We start from the raw sequence: 23,134 nt of genomic DNA on the forward strand, positions 1-23,134 counted from the left end.
AGGCAGCTCCGTCTTCGGCGTGCTGGCAACTTGTGTGGCATCGTGCCGGCAGACGTCAGACGCCGAGCATAATTAGAGACGGTGCGCCAAGGCGGTGCTGCTGCTGCCCCTACTCCTGCTGCTACTCCTGCTGCTGCTGTTGGTGGCTAAATTTGGCATTTGTTGCTGGCAGCATTTGCGATTAATCGCATTTATGATGTGTGAATTAGCTAGCGGCTACGTTGCCCAAGCGAATGTGGATTTTTATTATTTATTAATGGATTTGTTACAAAAGTGGTGCGAGTGGTGCCAGTGGTGCCAGTGGTGCCAGTGGTGCTGTTTGTGCTAGTGGTGTTAGACGTCGGCCGAGTCTGGCTCGTCTAGCTCGAGATCGAGGCGACTCTGCGGCAGTGAGCTGATCGAACTGGACTCCGAGTTGGCCTGGTCGGCCTGGTCGGACTGCCCGTCCTTGTCGTAGGTGAGCGTGCTCATGTCACTGATCATCTGGTCCATCAGCTGCTGCTGCTGCGCCTGGAACTCGGCCTGCAGGCGCTGCTGCTCCTCGGCCTGCTGCGAGACCAGCTGCTGGAAGCGCTGCCGCTGCTGCTGCTCCATCTCGTCCAGCAGCCTGCGCCTGATCAGCTCCGATGTGCTGGACTCGCCACTGGGCGCTGCCCGCGCCTGACTGGCGCTGCTGCTGCTCGACGGCGACGGCGACGTCTTGGGCGTGAGCAGCGTGCCGCAGCTGCTGCTCGATTCGACCTTCCGCGGGGCGGATCGCTTGAGCGTGGCGCGCGGATCGTAGCTGAGCCGCCGCTGAGTGCTGCTGATCCGCGTGCTGCTGTCGCTGCCGCCCTGCTGCTGCACGGCATTGGCGTGCGAGGAGGCGTGTGCCGCGTAGCTCACAGTGCTGCGACCGCGCGGCGTCGGCTTCCCGCTCCTGCTGCTGTTGGTCCACTTGGGCAGCGCGGACTTGCTGGCCGTCCTGCTCCGCTGCTCCGGTGTCGAGTGCTGCTGCTTCACCTGAATCTTGCTGGGCGAGGGGGCCACACTCGACACACGCACATCCGGCGATGCTGCCGCACAAACGGTCGCAGCGCTGCTCACCTCCACTGCTGACGCCTCCGACACCTCCTCCGACGCCGCTGCAGCTCCAGCCGCAGTCGCCGTTGCCGTTGCCGCTGCAGCCGCCTTCTGCTGCACATCGTAATCCTGGGCAACCACAGAGGAGTGATATCGCTTCCACAGCTGCGGATGCAGTCGCTCGCCGTGGGCCGTGATGCTGCCGCAGCCGGACGTCGCAGGCACAGCTCGTGGGCGCAGCACAGGACTCGTGATGGCGCGCTGCAGCAGGTCGCGTTCCCGCTTGTTGATCGACAGGTTCAGCCTCTGCGCGATGCCCAGCAGCTGCCGCACGGTCTGAATTTGGTGTGGCGGACTGCATCTTGGTGGACTCATCTCCGCTGGGTTCGCTGCCATCCCCAGCCGTTGTCGAGGGCTGCATCTAAGGCTTGGCACTGGCTGGCTGGGCGTGGGCTCAGCTGCTTCCAGCGTGGTGCTCAGCACGACGCCACAGACTAAGCTCGGCTCTCTGAGCACTGCCCGCTGTGGCTGGGCCTCCAGGTACTCCTCGCGCACCATATGCTGCCTGGCCGGCAATTTGCTGGACTTGACGAGCTTGATGATGGCATTGCATTTGTTGTCGTAGATCAGCGTCTCGGACTGCTGCAGCTGCTGCTTGAGGCGGCCGACGACAGTCAGCGGCTGCTGCGCCAGCTCCGATTCCGACTCGGTGTTGGTGCTAGCATCCAAGACTGCTGCTGCGCGCCTGGGCTGCAGCACCTGCCCCTTGGCTCCACTGGGCGAGTTTGCCGTCTGGCGTCCCGCTCGTCCGCGCTCCTCTATGGCCATAGCAGCCCGTCGCAGCTGCTGCATCTCCAGGCGACGCTCAGGCGTCATCTGCAGGCGGAAGGTGAAGAGTCATCTGCAGGGCTGCACAGCTGTCTTTAGCACTTACCAGGGGCGGCAGAATGGACTTGCCGTTGATGGTGAAGACGGACTTGAAGCGGCTGCCTTCCTCCTCCTCCTGCTTCGATTGCTGAGCAACCGCCTCGGCCATTTCCATGATGTACTCCATTGCAGGTCAGTTCGATTGCCAATTACCTAGCCAGAATATGTTCACTCGACTTTTGTGAATTTGCCCAACGTATAACTGAAGGTAAGCTGTAAACAAAATTTGACAACTGAAAAAGCGACTTTGATTACAGAAAAAATTAAATGAGCAAGAGCAGGGCTGGTCTCTAGATACCCCTTAAATTTGGGTGTGCGGAAGGGGGAATCTTATTTGATCTCAGCTAATGAATTGATTTATTTAGTTATTAAGGATTAGAATAATTAAATATTCCTTTTAAATCATCTATATTTTATATATATTGAATAAAATATTTTATTAAATTTTTAAAATATTTTCTAAATATGGAGGAGGTTAGTTTCATGCATAGCTGACTAAATGAATAATATTAAATTAATATTTACATCAATTTACTACTCAGAGTACCTCAATGCAGATTCGTCTGTCGCATCAGCTATTCACCTCTAATATACTCCTCAATGAATGCATTCATGTTCACATGTTTACAGGGTATGTGAGCATTCCATTGTTAACTGAGCAGCGCGCATTGGTATGCACTGCACATGGCAGGACGCACTGTACAGGCTGACAAATGTGACGGTCGTCGGCGCTGCTGAAGCGTGCCAGCACAAGGTGCCAGCCGGCAGCAGTGGCCCACTGATGCGTTGCAGCAGTAGCAGCAGCAACAACAACAGCAACAACACACAAATAAAGTCCACTCCATTACCGGCGGGCACTCACTCACACTAACACACGCCCTCTCCCTCTCCCTCTCTCTCTCCATCTCTCCCTTTATATATATATTTCTCTGTGTGTTGTCCTTTGAGACGCCGTCAACGTTTTGTGCACTTCCGACCCAAAACGTAGTATATGTCGGAAATTTGTCTTGCGGGCTGGAGTGCTTGCTCGTAGGTGTGTGATTTGTTTTTTAAATTTCTGCAGCCTTGAAAGAAAAATGAAAAACGCAACGGTGTCTACAGCAGGGGCGGTTGGCGGAAGGAAAACTCGAGTGATGGGAGGGGGAGGGGAGCGCACTGCTGCTGGCCAATTTGTCGCATTGTCCACCCTCTCTCTGAATGGCAACTGGCAACTGGCAGCTGGCAGGACCTGCCGAATTTTCTATTTGTATTTTGGCAATGGAGTCACGTACAATTTCACTTGCATATTTGCCCAATGACATGCGACAATTTTCCACTAAATTTGGCATGTCAAACATATTTGCAGCCAGCAGGCAGGCGGAATGAAAAATAATTCAAATTAATACATTAACTGCGAGGGGGCAGTTGGGAGAGAGGGGGAGTGCCTGTCAGGTAATAAAGCTCATTGTCGTTAACTCACTTTGACATTGCGTGCCAAAGTTGCCAAGGTTTGCGCCTCGTCTGGGCAATTCGCTTGAAGTGGCAATTCGGGAGCGTGCCAAGTGCCTCGATAACAGTTAACAGCCGTCCATGCGCCGTGCGGGAGGGCGGCGGCAGGTGGGGCGGCCACAAAAGGTATTTATCTCATTGAGCAGATTAACTTGTTCTCGTCTTCAAATTAGACATGGGCCGAGGCAGCGACGTGAACCCAAACAAGGTACGTGCCCTGCCGCATTGAGGTGTATTCAAGGGGCGCTTTGTTACTCGACAAATGAAAGAAATTAACATAACAATCGAGTCAGCAAATCTGTGAGATGTGAGAGCTCTGCTTACCTTGATTCGAATTGAGTCTTAGCCTGAGCCTGAACTGCACTGAAGCGGACTTTGCTTGACTGATAAAACCTCTTTTAAATGAAATCTAATTATTTACTCTCATGCGTGCGATATATATCGGCAAATATGTGACAGCGGCCACTAGCTAGCTTTATCGATAAGTTTAGTGCGTCTGCTAGTTAGACGAGCTCTGCTCAATCTGTAATCGCATTTCAATGTATCCATTTTCATTTGATAACCACACTTAACCTCTAAGGCCATCTCTCTCTCTGGTATGGTAATACCCATTCGCTGTCTGCTCGCTGCTCTTTGTCAGGACTAGACGCTCGGTTACAGTTCATAAATTCAGCGAATTATGAGCCGTAACGCTGCGACTCCTGAGCGGAAGCGCGACCATTGCAACGGCCATGGCCAGAAGGCCAGGCAGCCAACAGGTAATAACGGTTGCACGATTGGTTAGCCTGACAGTTATTTTTTGCTTCCACCATTTTTTAGAATTTATAACAGCAAAGCAGGAGAAGGGAATCTGGCAGCCATAAGTCTTGCAGAACACTCTCGTGCTGCCCACCTTGTACGGCATTATAATGTTATGCAATATGTATCTCTCTGTTGGGGCGGGGCGTGGTGGTGCGGCTAGCCACAACAAGTTGCCGTCATAAATTCGGGTTTTGTGTTTACTCAAAGGTCGCCGCATTTCTTTTGTCTACCGCACGGCATTTTATGGCAATTCAAAGTGCTAATGCCCTGTAAGTGGTCGCAAGGCGGGTATACTTGACGAAATAAGTTCTTAAATACATTGAATTGATTTTGAAGTCTATCTATAGATACTTATAGTTGAAGACTGGCGCTTCAAAGTTATTCCATCTGTGTACAATTTATCTAACACTTACAATCTATAGACTTCCCATTCTTCTATCTTGTTTATACATACTTATATTTCCATCTAACCACTATAACATCTACAGACTTTCTATCTTGCCATGTACGGACTTATCATCTATTGACTGTCTATCTATTGGCTTGCTATCTATAGACTTTAGATATCTATAGACTTTCCATCTTTTCATTTCTAGAGCTATCATCTATAAACTTTTTATCTATAGACTTTCCCATACTTCTTTTCCGTAAAGATGTCTTCTTGTTCTTTATATAGACTTTCCATTTACCGAATTTCACACACGCACTTATAGAATTCTTATCTACAGACTTCCCACCTATTGATATTCAATTCATTGGCTGCCCATCTGCCCATCCATCTATAGACTATCCATATATACTTTCAACTTATAGACTTTCCTCCATAATGCACACTTGTTTTCCCTTAGGGAATATAGAATTGCATATATTTCACGAGGAGTACTTTTTAAGCTACATCTATTTACGCCCATTTACAGGGGATTTGCTAGTCGCGTAAGCCTCTTTTGCTGCGGCTGGTTGTCATAATTTTATGCCGCAGACAATATCGTCATTTTATGTTCGAGCAATCGATGAAAGTTTTACGATTCGGGCATTCAGCTCAATGTCGCGTTCGCATTGATTTTGTCAGCAGCTCAAGGTTCAGGCCGTCAAAGACGAATGTCGAGGTTAAAGTGGAACTTGAAGTTGACGTTCAGGCGCGGCAATCGCTTTAATTGAGTTGTTGCTGCTGCTGCTGCTGCTGCGGCTGCTCATGCATATGCAAGACTCAATTAAAAGTGCGCTCAGAAAAACTGTAGACAAACAAACAAAAGACCTGGCCCCCGCTTTTTTTGGGGAGCCAGGCTGATGAGCAGCGCTGCAAGAAGTTGGCAACGTCTGCAACTGACTCGGCGAGCGTCTGCGGTGTTTTGTTGACATTTTGCGGCATGGAAAAAATTAAATTAAAATGCAAATTAGACAGACGTGGGGGACGGGCAGCCAAGACGCCGATGCACAGGCACAGTGACAAATTGTGGTAAGCAAAAATGTTGCGCATTCGCCCGGTGGGACGACCCCGTGACTCTACCGGTGTCACCTACGTCGCCTTTACCTATCGCCTCTGTGTTTTGGCTGGCGACTTTTGCACGCTCCCAATGCTGTTTAAGCTCAAGATGAATGTTGTTTTTCTTTTCTTTCTGTGGCCTTTCGTGGCGGTAAATTATGCAAAGCAGTTACGTAATGCGCTTGTTACAATAATTTAATCTTGTAATCTGTTGCCGCCGTTGCCGTTGCCGTTGCCGTTGCTGTTGCGGCAAGTGCCATAAATAATTCAGCTGCCTGACAGACACTTAACATTGCATCTTCGGTAGCTAGTAGCAGGAGCAGGAGTAGCAGCAGCAGGAGTAGCATCTGTATTACGTCCTCTTCCAGCTGCTCGGTTTATTTTTTGCATTCGTAATTTCAAGGTAAACAAACGACAAACAACTTGCAAGCCAAAACGGAATTCTAATGAGCTGTCTCAAGGTGAATGCCAGATTCCTTTACCTATCAGCCACTGTCAGCCAAATTGACATCTCAGCAGGGCGCGCCCGTTAATTCAATTTCTGAGCTCAAAGAAAAATAAAACCAGCGAAAAGTTTTTAATGCCAGACCAAAGATAAACCAACCCTTTGACAGCGCAAGGGGTTGGCCAAATAACGTAAATATTATTTGTGGTGCGTAATTAGCTGCGAATGCTTTAAAGCGCTGCTTAAAGTGAACTCTCGCTGCCAACGACGGGCCATAAATCAGCAGCAAAGACGCAAATCCACTTCACGCAAATCGCAGACAACATAAAATTTCAATAACGCTCTTAACCCAAATGCTTGTCACCAATCTCTGTACGTGTGCGCGCGTGTGTGTGTGAGTGTGTGTGTCTGTCTGGCATCCTTGGCAAGGTGCACCGGCTGCTGCACAGGCGAAACCAATAACAAACAACAAACGGAAGCAATACACGTTGACACGTCGAACGGATACAAATATGGCGCTGTTAGTTCCGCACCAAGACAAAGCCCGTGGCCTAATGTTACGGAAACTCTATTGAATTGCGATAAAAATCGCGTTTGCCATGCCTTGCCTGGCTCTGTCCTCGTCTACCACACACACACATACATACACACACACATGCACACTCAGTGTGCGCGAGTCGGTAGCTAAGCCATTTTTAAAGCATACTTTGCGGCTTGTCAACAGGCAGCACAATTTATTGAAATGGCGCGCCAAAGAGTTGCAACATTTTGTCACACACTTTCGCTTAGGGTATTGCAAGGTATTGGTTCGATATGCATGCATGAACAGGATATTACAGCTTTGTTTTAAGAGATGACATGTGGAATAATAGCCAAGTGATTCTTGTTTAGTCTAAAATCTTCTCAATTATTCATAGTCAAGGTGGCTGGATAATATTTCATATAATAAATAAATTTTTTGTTTGTACCGGTAATACACTACACTTAATAAAATAAATAAAAAAAAAAAATTAAAAAAAAAAATAAATACCAGGTTTATATAAATTAGAAAAATATTTTTATTATAGTACATCATACACAGTATAATAATATTTAATAGAATTAATAAATATATTTAAACTGTATAGTGGTTTCAATAGGAATAATAGTCAATTTTTAATGTAATATTTGTTAAACTTTTATTTTATTTTATTTTATTTTTTTATGAAGAGAAAACTTCTTAATGCATATAAAATTTAATAGAAGATTTAAGCGTTTTTGACGTATGCAATGCATTGTCAAATATTATTAAATATCAGTAAGTAAATATAAATATTTGAATATTATACGACCTTTATATACAACATTACACAAATTCTAAAGAGTTTCTCTTTTTTCCCTGTCCCTTTTATTTGAAGTAGCAATAAGTGAGTTAGCGCATTCAGAGTTCGGCTCGACATGAGGATCCTTCGCTCCTAGTTTATTGTATGCTTGTGCTGACAACGTTAACGTTACGGTTATTGATTGAGCTTTTTTTTGGTCGAAGTTGGCTGTGGCAGTGTCTTTGCTCGCCAGGCAGAGCCCAGGCACCAGCTGCAGCTGTCGTTTGCTGCCACAGGTTGCGCTCCGTTTGCTCTCCAGCTCAATGGGATCTAGGGTATATTAGATGTTTGTATCAGCTCAAGTAAAGAGATTTCAATATAAATTTGAATAGTCTCGTCTGCTGGTAGAGCTCTCCATAGCAATCCAATATACCCGATTGCTACTACGGCTTGTTCCCTGTTGATTTAGCTGGCATTTATCTCACTTGGCGTCAGTGGCAGTGATCTACCTGTCTGCCACAAGGCTACACTCGCCTCCTGCTCTGCCCCTTGACTCTGTCACTTGCAGCGGCTGCTGAAACGATACACAAATGCCGCATCAATGTGCATTTCATTTAACTTGCCACGCCCCTGTGACTTTTAAGTGTTGCCTGAACACACGCACCACACACGCACACACACACACGCACACACGCACACACGCCAACAGCCGCCCGCACAGCCCTTTGGGCCAGCATTAGAAATTTGAGTGCTGGACATGACAGCTTCTGCATGAGCAACTTTTGCCCCTATGCCAAGAGCCAAAGTCAATGCCCAACTCGGCGTATGTTGTAGGTGTGTGCTATAAGGTATTATCTCTTGTGTGTGCGTGTGTCGTCATGATGTTCTACGCAACCCATTGTTGTTGTTGTTGCTGGTGCTGGTCCAAAGTTTGTGTTTGTGTCATTGTTAAATTTTGCGCTCGAACGATCTGCAACGAATGACATCCGTACGGCAAGTTACTTTTTGATTTACAGTATGCTACTTTTTGTTCATCAAACGCCTGGCTGGTCCTGCCTGCTGCTACGGCTGCTACGGCTGCTGCTGACCCAACTCCTCCTGCCCGCCTGTTTGCTTCAGCTGCTCGAAGGTGCAGCGCAAAGGTTGTCGGCTCTTGCCTGTTGGCTATTGCTTGTTGGTTGTCGGTTGTCGGTTGCCGGCTGGTTGTTAGCTGTCGTTAGCATTTGGTTTAAATTGCGCAAAATGCGTGTAATTGCTGGAACTGACGATTGAATGAGCCCGTGTCCGCCAACGAGACGATTAAGGGGGGAGGCAGGGGCAGGGGGAGCACTGTTTAGCTGCAGCTGCTGTCCGACTTAGCCCCCAAGATTTAAAGTTTCTGATTTGATTCGATTTCGTTTGCCTGTTGACTATCCACAGTAATTATGGACGCATTGTTGTGCAAAAATTGAGTTTCACTTCTCGCCCGAGCTCTCGAATTTGTTTAGCCATAAACTTGTGCCAACTAGTTTCAGGGTTTCGTGTGCATCTCCCACACCGATATGAGTTTGAGCTCCAACTTTTGCCGAGATGTTGCCATTTCCGCAACTCAGCCAGTGAAGGTGTCTTTAAGTTGGAACTTTAAGTTATTCCAATTGAATTTAAACTCGGGGAATTATGATATAAATCTAGCAAATTAAAGAATGATATTTGAAGGTTCTTTGGGATCCATCAGCGAATCAGAGTTCAAGAACTCAGACAGGAAATTTAAGAATTAATTACTGAATTGTTAAACAACTCAGCTAATGAATTATGGTATTAACTTTTGATTAAATGTATCAATCAGTCATTTAATATACATTCATAGTGAATTTATTAATGAGCCGGAGTGTCAGTCCATTGGTCAATCAATCTATCTATCAATCAGCCAATAAATAGATTGATCTGAGTGCCTGTCCATCCACCAGTCGTTCAATCAATATATCAATCAGTCAATCAATCTATCAATCAGCCAATGTCAATCTAATCCACAATCTGATTTCAATCCAATTTATATCAATCAGAGAATCGACAATCTATCTAACTGATATTTCGTAATACAGTCAATCAAATGATAAAGAATCAATATATCAATATATGTATATCGTCAGCCTAAGTGCTAGTCTCTAGGAGTCAATCAATTCATCAGTCAGATATTCAATGAGCCAGTGAATTTATCGTTTAGTCAATTAATAAGCTAAGCATTCTCTTCTCTCTGCTTAATAGCTTAAATTTGCTTCAATCAAACATTATTCATCAGTTAAATATTGTCTATCATTCCTTCAGTTGGTCAATCAACGAGGCAGACAGTGTCAACGTCAATCGTATGACTCGACTATCATTCAATCAGACATTTACTAGGCCATGCTGCATGTCAGTCAATCAAGTTAGTTTAACTGACTACAAGTCAATCAATTAAAGATACCGTATTCAAGTCAATCAATCAATCTAATTCATAGAGTTAGTCAATCAGTCAATTTGCCAAATACGACAAATTCTGTACTTTATACTACATATATATAACACAAATGCATCTATGTATGTGTAGATGTATGCTAATCCAAACAATTTATGGCTTCTACAGACTCTGTCTCTCTCTCTCTCTCTCTCTCTCTCTCTCTCTCTCTCTCTCTCTCTGTCTTTCTATTTCGCTCTCTCCCACCTCTCTGCAATCTCAGCTCTGGCCAGCAGCAGCAACAACAATTAACGCGTTTTTATTGCACTTCCACCGCAACGGGCAATGCATCATTCAAAAATTTGTCAATAGAGACCGCAGCACATTTAATATATATATATATATGAGTAAATATATTTATATATTTGTGTGTGTAGGTATAAGCCACAGGATGTGGCACTCGCTGCAGCTCCAGGAGGGACCTGGCCATCCCTATAGGTATTTGTTTTTATTACGTATCAGGGCGGCACGATCGACGGGACGGCATAGGCCGTGCGCAGGCGAAGAAGCGCTATTTAATAATATAAAGGCAATATTTTTGTGACCAAAACAATAAAGTCGGGCTGTCATTGATTTATTTGTCTGCTGCGTGGCCAACACACAATAAACTGAACGCGAAATGCACTCGCACAATGCACAAAGTGGGCACCGGCAACGGCAACGGCAACGGCACCAGCACAGGCACCACAGTTGCACCACCTCAGCGGTGGGTACAGAGTGCTGCCTCCATTAGCAGCAGCAGCAGCACCACCACCAGTGGAGTCTCCCCTCCGCCCCACTCAAACATAATTCATTTCCGCTTATTGTCAGCGACGCTTTTGCATTTAAAATAACACAAAAACCCAAAAATCTCAAGTGTAAAAATATATATATGAAAAAAGAAAAAAAATATTGGCTGTGCGAACAATGCAGGTAAATTGAGTGCAGATGGCGTTTGAGTCCTTTGTCCTTTGTGGCAGCAGTGCGAATGCGTAATAAAGTTCCAACGGCAACAAATTGGCAGCGAAATGAAAATGAAAATGCACGACTTATCGAACACATTCGGATGGACGTCGGGGGTGGCCGAGAGGGGGTGGGAGGCAGGCCTGCTGCCTGGAGTGAACTCTGCCCGGCTCGGCTCTGGGATGACATAATTAAATCCATGCACTAATTAAATTTCCCAAAAACTGTATGCAAATGCCGGCAAATAAAGCGTCAACTTTTGGCAACTACCTTAATTGCATGAGATAAGCCGTTAGACGGGGCGCATACGTAATGCAAATTATTTTCAACATTTCACATTTAATTGCAAGGCGGTCGCCGGACATGTCCCCGCAAGGGTTTCAGCTCGCCCAGGACGGCGCATTCATTAAGCAACCCTTGAGCCGGACCGGGGGATGGGGATGGAGCTCGGACTGAGCTGGTCAAGTGTCCCGTGTCGTGTCTCTCCTGCCCCTGCCGAACTGTGGCATGCGGCATACATGGCATACCAGCTGAAAATTAAGTTTTCGCATTTTCCACCTTTTTTCCATTTTGCGTGTGTGTGTGTGTGCTTTGGCCAAAGTCCAGTTGATAATCCCAGCATAATGCGCTTTTATTTGAAATAATAATGTTGATGCCGACATCGGTCTGGGCTCATTAAATGTGAAGGAACGAAAAAAAGCGGAAGCAGCCCATCCCTGGCTAGGTGTAAATGTGTGTAAGCCAGCTGAGCTGGGTTATGCCTGCTCTTTTTTTTTTTTTTTTTTGCCTTTGGGCTCATTGTCAACCACAAAATTGTTGCATGAGGTGTCAAAGTTCATATCGACCCGCCCTGTCGCCCCCCCTCTCCACTGTCCATAACTTGTCGGAATTAATTTCCATGCCCATGTCCATATGTGCTGAGGTCCGAGAGTGCCAAACGTTTGTTTAATTGCTAAAATTTTCCAGCAAATTAAGTTTGATGCGTGCCCCAGCGGGGACCTTGAAGCCAGGCGGCCAGGCGACATAAATATTTCTGAGGTGTAAATTGTTGAAATGCCAGCGAGAGAACTGAGAATTGCGAACTGTGAGATGACTAACGCAGGCGCATAAATTTGGCAATGGCCGGCGGAGGGGGGGTATCGAGGGCGCGGTTAACCAGAGCCACAATAAATCTCACGAAAAACGATTTAAAATTTTGTACTTTCACTCGAGAGACACACGCTCAAACACACACACACACACATACACATAGTCGCACACTATGTGTGTAGTTCCATAATCCCTTGGCCCAACTGCTTTCTTAACTTTCAGCTTGGCAAGCAAAATTCTTGCGGCGTTGCCTTTTGGTTGCCTCTGAATGTGCCCCGAAAATAATTTATCATTTTCACTTTGAATTTTGTGTGAAAATTCGGTTAAGTGTGCGTGTGTGCAAGTGTGTGTGTGTGTGCCTGTTGTTGTCAGACCTGACACTGGTATACCCCCGCCCTGGGCAACGGATAACCCACCAAGTGGCACGTTGACTTGTCACCACATTTGCTGCTACCTTTTTGCAAGCACCCACAACGCACCACGCACCACCCACTACGTCGCATTCATCGGCTGGCGGTTAGTGGTTTAAAGTTTTGTCAACTGCCTTTAGTAATTTAAAGTTTGTGTGTTTTTATGCATATTTTGTTTCTTTTCGCTTTTAATTTGCATTGTTGAAATGCCATTGGCATTGCCCAATGGCCCCTGGGGACCGGCACCTGGCCGAGTCCGACTCCTGCGCCCAGCCCGGCCCTGTAGAATACCTCAACATTAAAATGCCATTAATGCATTTGCGTAATGTTGTGTGTAATATTCAGCCAGCGTTCCTCCTCCTGCTCCTGCTCCTCCTCCTTTTTTTTGGCACACCTCATTGAAAGCCCATTAAAGTGACTTATGTGATGGCGCGGCTACGGCTCCAGCTCCTGCTCCTGCTCCTGCTCCAGCGGCCAGCTCTGACTCCAAGTGGAGCGCGCATTGCAATTGGAGTGCGTTCGCTCTGGGGGCCCATGTAAAAATTGCATTAAAAGGGCTGGCAAAGTGCGCTAGGTGGGCGTGGCGCGGCGATTCCAGTTCGGCATGCATTTGTCTTATCAGCAGGCTACATTGGCGCTTCCATTGGCATTGGCTCTGGCCCTGGCAATGGCAATGGCCCTGGCAATGGCTGCCAACCGATACTCCTGCTGCCCATCGGCACATTTGCCTGACCATAATGAGCGGCAATTACCGCATCGGCCGCAATTTGCATTACATACTGTGAAAATGTTGCAACAGCGAGTGCAACGCTGCATGTGTGTGTGTGTGTGTGCGTGTGTGTAAACACTGTGCTATCCTTTATCAACAACAGCAACAACAACAGCAACAACAACAACATCAGCTACAGACACAACAATGGCATCGGCAATAGGAATGGGCCATATTTAATTGCGACTACTTAAGCGCTAAAGGGCAACGCCATAAAAAGTCAAACAGCAAAAAATCCTGAATTCGCGTGCTTTATCATTGCATTGCATTGCAGAATTACCTATGTTAGACCTGGGCAGATATTTTTGTTGAATTTTACTTTGATTATTTATTGAGCAGGTGGGCTGGTCAAATACAAATCGTTGAAATTTCTAAAAAAAAAAATAATGATTTAGATTTGTGTAATTAAAGCAGACGTTTTTTGGTAAGCTATGAAGATAATCTATACACAAAAAGTTGTAAAACAATTAAGTGCTCATAATATACCTATAACATACCCATAAGCAGAAAAGGTTAGTAACAATTAAGTATTTCCTCCAAATATTTGCTCTTCCAAGGATTTCTTCCAAGATATTGCCTCCAAGATATCATTCAAGGTATCCTCCAAGTGTTTACTTTAAGTATTTCTTCTAAGTTCTTCTCTTAAGTACTTTGTCTAAGTCCAAGTTCTTAAATCATCCAAGTATTTCCCAAGTCTCTAATGCTTAGCTGAACGATCATAATATATGCACGTTCATTATATATATACATACATTTCACTTAACTTAACTTTACTTCACTGCACGACTGACCCCCAACAGGCCTGGGCAACTGAAGAAATGCTGCAGTTGCTGCCCTTTATATAGGGCGTCTTTCACTCACTACAAAAATTGGCAGGTAGAGGTCGCTGCAGTCGAGTCTGAAGTAACCATTGCAAAGGGAGCACTCTCTGCTGCAGCAGCGCTTTGTTTTACTCAAATATGCATGACTATTAAATGAGTAGTGCTGCATACATACAGACAATTAAGATGATCTTCTGTAGCTCGTTTTCATACCTTGCTTGCTCACAGACAGATGGAGAGACAGACTGTGAAATAAACTGGGAGGCAGTGAGACATACGACGAGATATATTATCAAATAAACATGCATAGTTGAATCGAATAATCTCTTTATTATGTTGAAGAATATATGTACATGTGTACATACATACATATATGCTTGATAAGGCTTAACAAGTAGTCATGCTACATAGCTTAGGCCTTACTGTCTGTTTCTTTTCTTCTATAGCTCTCTCAAAGCTTAAGACTTCAGCATAGTCTGCCTCAGTTTCTGTATATTCCATACCATACTCACTTTCAATCGATTTATACTATTTCAAATAGGCTAGATCCAAACCTGCGATGGGCTAAGCTGGTCACACTGATTATAGTCTCACTCCCTCCAAAGGTTCAAGCTAACACGTAGCATTCTCAACTAGATCTCTCCTACTAGTTCTCTTTGACTTGCTTTCTAAATCGGTTCTATCGGCGCTTATCAAAGATCATATCTGATCTAGTGCGCCACACACAAATCAATCCACAGCAATGAGCGCCAACTCCTGCCTCACTCTCGTAATACTGGGTATATATATGGGGGGAAGGCTATCAGGATTGAGTGGCATCTCATCATGTGGCTAACCGCAAGCGGCTTGCTCGTAATCCAACTAAGTTGCTTCAATTTAAATACCGCTAAATCAACAACTGCCACTTTATATTGAGTCGCAGCAGCGAGCAGACGTTGTCGGAATAAAAAGCACAAAATTAAATAAACTGCGAGTAAAATTAAAAGTAACAGAGGCAAAAGCAAACACCCACACACACACACACACACCTCCACACACACACACACACACACACACACACACACACACACACACTTACCTCCATTTAACTCTCGGCTGCTCCATTTCGACTGGGACTTGTTCAAGTTTCGGTACAATTTTTACGCTTCTTTTACTTCATTTTCAATGCATTTAACTTGAGTGACTCTTTAATCCTTGTAAGTATCTTAGCTTGAGTGTGCGCGTGCAGGGGGCGTGGCAACAATACTGTTGCCCTTCCACTTGCCATGGCATGAGCAGCATCTTCGCCTTTGCCTTCGTTCCGTCGTCCTCGTCTTCGTTTTCGTCTTCGTCTTCGTCTTCGTCCCTTTTCCTGGTCGCATTTTGTGCTACAATATTTATTTACCTTGCGCCTTTTGTGCCCACGTGCAACGTCTTCGGCTTCGCCTTTGGCTGCTGCTGTCGTCGCTGGAGCTACGTGCAGACCCAGACTCAGACCCAGACCCAGACTCAGACCCAGACTCTGAGCAAATCCAACTACGATGGGTGCGTCAAAACGTCTGCCACTTGGCATATTTTAAATACATTTCATGCGCTCCTGAATTTCGGCTGCTTCTTCTGCTCCTGCTGCTGCTGCTGTTCCTCAAGGATATTTACTTCTTGAAAATATGTTTACTCGTGTTGTGCATATTTTAATCGTTTACTTTGCCGTCGACTGTGCGCTGCTTGTTTAACTTGCGTTTAAGTTAAATAAGCCATGCGAGTCCTCTGATGTCCTCTCATGTCCTGTCCTGTCCTGTCCTGCATCCGGGCTCCTGTCCCCAACTAATTTAGACCGAGTTTAATGCCAGCCGTTGTTGTCGCCAGTTATTAGCATACTGCGGAGCTACTCATAATTGTTATAATAACGCGGCCACAAATTGCAGCCAAGCTGCAACATAAATTAGACATCGCTGGGCGACGCATAAATAACGCGTGTCCTGCCACAGGACACAGCGTCGGCCGGACTAATAGAAACATCCGCTGCAGTTATCTCACGTAGCCCGGCTGCCACATAGTGCGGTCCGCGGCCACGAGAAACGTTGCATGCCACACGGACAATGCGGCAACAAACCAAATGGCAAACGGGAGAAGGCAAAAGGCAAACAGGTGTTGGTTATTTATCTGGCTCGATTCAGTTTCTAATGGATTCTAATGAGCATGCTGAAAGAGATACATTTACGGATACAGTCCAAGGGAACAGACACAGATACACACACACACACACACACGCATACAGATACAGTTGGAGTTGGCCAAGTGCCGCTGGCGGTTCGTTAGAGCACACGCGGCCCGCTTCGACGCGTTTCAACTGCTTCGCCTTCCCCTGCTTCCTCTTCTTCATCTGCTTGGCAAACATCTTGAGGTGAGTTGCAATTGCAATTTAGACAGCAAAATATATATGTATATGTATATGTATATGTATTATGTAAAGAGTGAAGAAGTATCTCAAGTTTTTGGCGCACAAATAGCCAGCGGGCCAAGCGCTTTATTTAACAAACTTTTGGTTCGCTTTGAAATGTTGCGGCACTCACCTCGCCGGCCGACGGCGGAAGGGGAGAACATGTGAGCTCAGCTGCGAGCTTTAAATTACTTTAGACATCCAAAGAGACCAAACACAGAACGAGAATCCCGATTCAGTAGCGAATTCATTAACAAAGGGAAGCAGGAGAGAATGGGGAGAGTGAGAGTGAGACAGAAAAAGTAAGTGAAAGAGAGATGGAAGATGGGAGAGAAAATGTGGCAGATAGAGAAAGAGAGAGGAGCAGAGAGATTAAGAGAAAGTGAGATGGAGACAGGGAGATTTATAGATATAGCGGGATTGAGCAAGCAAGAGAGAGAGAGAAAGAAGAGCGAGAGAGAGGGAGATAATAGATAATAAAACGGAGAAATAGAGACAGTGAGAAAGACAGAGGGACTGAGATAGAGAGAATGCGACAGAGTGAGAGAGAGGGAGAAAAAAAGATATAGAGACTGAAGAGACACAGAGGGACTTATGAATGGCAAAGATTGGAGAGAGGCATATACATTGGTATATAAAGAGAGAGAGAGAGAGAGAAAATAAGAGTGTGATGGAATGAAGACTAAGTAGACTTAGCGAATGAGAGATGAAGAAGAATACAGATAGAAAGAAAGAGACAGCTGGAGAGTAATAGCTGAGAGGGTTGAAATTGCAGTGCATCCGAAAGAACTGTATTCATACTTATTCATACATCAATTTATTCATACATCAATATTAGATCGATTTCGATTGAAAGAGATTTTTATTATTTCAAATATTTATTGTAAAATACCTATATAATCTGAAATCCCAAATCAAGCTCCTTTCATAATAATCAAATTGAAGCACATATTCATAGGTAAATTACGAAGGGGATGGCCCCGCCTCCGACGCATTCATAAAATATTTGCACTTTGATTGCTAAGTAAAACTTTAGCCAAGACCTTATGAAGAGCCCAATTCGACCCAACCCAGTGGAAGTTCAGTTCCTGCTTCAGCTTCTGCTTCATATTCTTGCGCCAGCCGAAATTATTTCAATTAAGTTTCTTGCAAATAGCCTCGCCCTGCCTGCGAGCTGCGGGCTGTGGGCGGACTGTGGGCTGGACCCACTTTTATTAGGTTGGGCTGAAATTTATTGCCAGGTTCGATGGTTGGCAAAGTTTTTATTGCACGCGCCAGGAATTTGCCAGTTGTTGTTGTTGTTTGTTGGCTTTTGATTATTCAAATTACGCTTAATTGTTAAGGTGGCCATAACGCCCGAAAAAGGCAGAGTGAAAGGGTTTTCTTTAAGTGCTGCCACTCAACTTAAAGTCTCAAATACATTGAAGGACTCGAAGGCTTAGGCTGGGTCTAGTGCTCTTAGTCCTTTGAATAGTGACTAATTGGGAAGATGATGAAGCAGAGAACTGTGCCTGGTTTACTGTAAGTGTGATTGATGATTGATTTAGGATATCTAGAAAATATATGGGGGAAGCGAGTCAATGAAGTAGAGAAAATAAAATCAAATAAATAAGTAAGAGTCTAAACTAAATAATAATTAAAATATATAAAATATTTGCTAGTCCCTTAAACGTATTAGAGACAATCCCCATCAATTATACTATTTAACTATGATTACTAAAAACTATCTTAAATTGTGATCTTCTCTAAATTATTTTAAAGCCCTGAAATCCTTTCAGAACTCACTTGATTTTCAGTTGGTTTTTGTTTATAGTGCAAGCCTCAAAGCGGAAGTGCTTCAAGCGTCATGGAAAAGAGAAAAAATCACATCAATTGCGGTGTACCTAGTTTTTTTGCCGCCACTGTATTGTTACATTTCTATGCGGCGCGTCGCATTGGCAGCTGGGGGGCGCAGTTGACCAACGTAAAATGGCGCGAAATTCGTGCAATAAATGGACTGAACTTCCGGTGTGTAAAATCGACACACACACGCACACACACAAACACTTAGGCACGGCCAATACAAATACATATGGAGCGCCATGAAGAGCGCTTGGCTGAGTGTGTTTTTCTGGCCATATGCGAGCTGCTGTTTTGTGGGCGCTGACAAAAGCGCAGCGAAAAAAGGAAAAGTGTGGGCGGCGGCATGGGCACGGCCATGAGCAACTGTAAATTTATGCCCAATGCAATAATCCATTTTGGGCCGCACATCAACAACAACAGCAACAACAACAACAGTAACAACAACAACTGTAACAAGAGCAACATTTGAGGCTCCATTGTTTCTGCGCTAATTGTTTGGCTTTTTGACCAATTTGCTGCTGCGGCGACTTGGCCTAAGAGTTTAGCCAGCAGCAGTTTATTTTTTCTTTCTACATACTTTTTGGCCATTACTAATACACTCACACACTCACACACACACACACACGCACTCACCCATGAAGAGCTCCCTTTCCGCTGCTGCTGGGTCGCAGCTGCCTGCCGTGGCTTGCAATTATTTTGCAAACAATGAAAATTGTTGCTGCGTGTGCAAACATAAAATCAAATTGTGCGTAGGTGTGTGTGTGTGTGTGTGCAGCTGTTACGGCTAAAAGATACACGAGCACAATGCTACAGTTACGGATACATTTACAGCCACATCAGAGACACGCTTTGGTAAGGTGTTGCGTCTGTGTGTGTGTGTGTGTGTGTGTGCGAGTGTCTGTATGGCTGGGTGACGCAGCTGGCATTTGTAGCATTTGCCTTGATTTGATTACATTCAAATACACCTAGCATGAAAGCGATTTTTTGGTGGGCGGGGCGGGGCGTGGCGTGTAGCTGCTCAATAGATATGCAAATGAATTTTTTGTTGCTTTTTTTTTGGGACGCGCCAGACAACAGGTGATGGCCACATAAAAATGCCAATCGATACACAAATACAAGTGTATTTGTGTCTATATATAGATCTGTGCTTCGCCTTGATAATAAAGTGTAAATCGCTGGCAGCAGCAGCTACAACATGAGCTGGCTAAATTAATCACGGTGCTGTACATACATATATCAAAATAAACAGATCATGACAAATGCAGCGCGTTAATCGTGCAGAACTCACTCTCACTCTCTCTCTCCACCTCCCTCTCTCGATCGGTGGGCCGGTGCGTGCTCACCTCGTCTTGCTGGCTGGCTGCAGCTAGCTTCTGCTGCTGGCTGCTCTTTTAATTAAAATAATTTCTGGCTGCACTTTTTCCACGTGAAATTCCGCATTGCAGCAGACGACACGAACATAGCCGCTGTCATGTTCGCTTGTCTAGCAATGTGTTCGCCCAGCACCAGCACCAGCACCAGCACCAGCTCCAATACCAGACAAACGGCAAACGCATAAATTATGCTTTGTTGACAACACAGCCGGCACTTTGACTGTGACTGAGGCTGAGGTGCCAAAGGTACGCAAAAACTGTTTAAAACATTTCTTGGCACAACAAATGCCACAGCTTCTGCTGCTTGCTTCTTTCTGCTCTTATTTATTTCTAGTCTGCTGCCGCGAATGGACTTTTAATTGTCGAATCTCGACATAAATCAGGCAAGCGATGCGCGTGATTTGAGCCGAGTTCTGTAACATTTAATGTTAATTTCTCTTAGCCTGGTCAGCAGGTAATGCTTGACTTCAATGTAATCACGTTGCATGGCGCAAGCTGCTGCTCAGCGCTGTCCTACTGCTCCAGCTCCTGCTCCGTCTCTTCATTAACCGAGAAAGAAAAGAAACGAAAGACTCTTCTTTTGGCTGCCTGCCAAATGGCCAGACAATCAGACATCTTTAAAGTGCGCCACAGACACGAGCAGCGGCAATCTTTAGCCAGCCTCTAGACGGCCACGCCCCGGTCGCGCCTCAGCCCCACCTCAGCATGGACATCTGCGCTGGCTGCATGCAGAATGTTTTGCATTTCAAATTGCATTTTAATCGCATTTCAACCTGAAATGCCATTAGACATAATTCGTTTAGCTGCATTTGTCATTGGCCGGCAAATCATTTCGATATGGCCAGTGCCACGCCTACGCCCATGCCCACGCCACGATAAGCCGCCCACCGAATGCGATTCACTTGAACAGAATTTGCCAACCGCACGTAAATCAACTTTGCCATTGATTTCGGCTGACATTCGCTCCACTGGACACTGGGAACTGGGCACTGAGCCCTCTACAGTTGTCAGTTGGAGGACGTACTGTTCAGATTATGCGCATGGCATCCGTTAGTCCACTCACACACACACAAACAGACAGACAGTCATGTCAAATTTGTCATTTTGTAATTGATTGTGAGCCGATTGCAGACGCAATCGAATGACATTTAATCAATTTATGTTTGGCTCATTTCTAATCAAACGAACGACCCAAACACAAAAACCGTTTTGCATCTCATTTGAGTGTTGGCACCTGCCCGATTGTACATATAAATACGCACAGCATGCAGCATGATGTTTGTTCTTTATTTGTTGGCATTTGGTTACAAGGTGAGCGGCAGACGTGTTGAAAGGCGGGTCAGCCAGAGTCCAAGTGCCTTGGCAGGCTAGCTGCCTAGCGCAATCAAAACGGACAGACTGACTGATGGACAGACAGTTGGACAGTCGAAGTGCCTACAAAACTTAAATAGCCTAAGATCTGAGCACCCAATGCACTCTCGGTCTCTCGATTATCGATTTTCGCAAGCACTCACAATGTAGAATCAAAGAGAAAAGAAGAGTAAGATGTGCGAGTGGATTGGGCAAAGAGTCTCGGCGGTTTTAAGATGCACTTTGAATTTTATATGTACTCAAATATATATGTTCAAGTTGTCATAGACTTTCTTAAAAAAAAAAAAAAAAAAAAAAAAAAATAGAAATAAAATAAATAAATAAAAGTGTATAACTAATAATATATAAAAGAAAATATATATACATAAAAAAAAAATAAGATAATGGTATAGAGCAAAAAATACAAGGACGAATAAGTTTACGTTTTTAACAAAAAAAAAAAATAAATAAATAAATAAATAAATAAATAAATAAAATAAAATAAAATAAATAAATAAATAAAAAATAAAAATAAATAAATAAAAAATATATAAGTTAAAATAAATAAAGGAAAAAATAGAATAACAAAATGGATAAAATAAAATAAAAAAAAAATTTTTAAAAATGTTTATAAAAAAACCTGGAGTAACCTTTTTACAACTTAATAAAATAATAAACAAAAATATTAAAAGTATATTGTATGTGTAGTATATAATTGTTTCATATACATAATATGCAAATATGTATATGAAATTAGTAAAAAATATAGACAACACAACTTTGTCTAAAAATTTACATGTCTATTTATTCATATATATCAAGGTATTCTATGTTCTTTTAATTTAAATATGTATACAGACACTTGGCTGACAAAATCATTTAACTCTCAGCACTCAGTGTGTGCGAATAGACTCAAATTGACCCTGAGAGTGCGATGCGGCTGCTGCGTAGAGCGAAGAAACGAAGAAGAAGAAGACGAAGACGACGCGCCAAGCGAATTTGTGCGCTTGAGTGCGTGCATAAATTTCTTGTGCTTTTTGCTGGCTATTATTTACATTACACACACACACACACACATAGGCACACACACTCAGCTATATATGTGTGTTGCTGTACAGCTGTACGAAAAACTCAATTTCCTGCGACGGACACTGGCACATCAAATGCTTTACGGCCGCGCGTTGGTCCCCACATCCAGCCACACCCACAGAGCTCGGCGCTGGCCTCCCTGAAATTTAACACACGTTGTGGCACGGCACCCACTTGGCCATCGCCAGCGCCGCCGCCACCGTTGACCTCATTGCCTGGGCCCTGGGCCCTGGGCCCTGGGTCTGGGAACGTCTGGGAGCGTCTGTCTCGGCTACGTTTTTCATATTTCGCATGTAATGTGTGTAATCAAAGTAACAAAATCCAAATCATATTTCCTTCATTGACCACAGAATGTGTGTGAGTGTGAGTCTGCAACCCTTTTATTTTCGTTTTCTTTATTTTTTTTGCCTGTGCATAAAACATTTTGCTAGATTTTCACAATCAGCCTTACAGCCGACATTTCTTAACCTTGTTTGATTTTTATTCCATTTATTTATTTTATTTCTGCTCTTTTCCCTCTGTGGGTGTGTGTGTGTGTGTGTGGTGGGCAAAAATTATTGGTCTGCGCATATGTAATCATCTCTGTGTGGTGCTGGGAGTATCATAAAGTGCACACAATCAAAATGAAATACGTTTTAGCTACGTTTCCATCTGCACACTCGAGCGCACCGAGTCGACTGCACAATGAGCTACCTGTGGGACATTGAGCTCTGCTGCTCTATATACTTCAAAGCATATATCAAATGTTCTCCATAAATTTCAATTGCAGCGCATTTGTGATTCGTCTATGGCCTTACAACTAGTTTGCATTTCGCATATGCTAGCAATTTTGGGTGTTGGCTCGATGAGTCGTTGAGTTGCCTCATGTTAAAGGTGTTCGAGGCGGGCGCTTGGCAAGGAATTTCCAAGGCTGCTGGCCATTTGGTTGCTGCTTTGTCAAAACTTTAATCAGAAATCTTTGAAGCTGTTGAGCTGCTGAAACGTTGCAGCTGCCCAAAAATATTCCCATTTGTGGTCAAGCTAAAGTTTTATTTGAGTTTGTTTCAGTTG

The 23,134-nt window shown here is 44.5% G+C and overlaps 1 protein-coding gene across 1 annotated transcript; it reads right to left on the reverse strand.

Annotated features, from left to right (window-relative positions):
- Positions 1-217: 217 nt before the first annotated feature.
- Positions 218-3,819, reverse strand: LOC108649314 (uncharacterized). Its single transcript, XM_089260036.1, has 3 exons — positions 3,802-3,819; positions 1,997-2,202; positions 218-1,938 (listed from the first exon to the last, which is right to left on the reverse strand). The coding sequence occupies exons 2-3, from the start codon at positions 2,114-2,116 to the stop codon at positions 334-336; spliced, it is 1,725 nt and encodes a 574-aa protein (XP_089116162.1). The 5' UTR covers positions 2,117-2,202; positions 3,802-3,819; the 3' UTR covers positions 218-333.
- Positions 3,820-23,134: the final 19,315 nt, after the last annotated feature.

Source organism: Drosophila navojoa, chromosome 2 (genome assembly GCF_054131105.1).
Source record: "Drosophila navojoa isolate 15081-1374.11 chromosome 2, UAZ_NAV_1.0, whole genome shotgun sequence".
In the NCBI taxonomy this organism is placed as follows: Eukaryota; Metazoa; Arthropoda; class Insecta; order Diptera; family Drosophilidae; genus Drosophila; species Drosophila navojoa.

Excerpts from the sequence above, each read along its gene's own strand:
- LOC108649314 (XM_089260036.1), bottom strand. The coding sequence starts at position 2,116 with ATGGAGTACATCATGGAAATGGCCGAGGCGGTTGCTCAGCAATCGAAG. Across the intron at positions 1,939-1,996 it reads AGTCCATTCTGCCGCCCCTG|ATGACGCCTGAGCGTCGCCT; the intron begins GTAAGTGCTAAA and ends TTCCGCCTGCAG.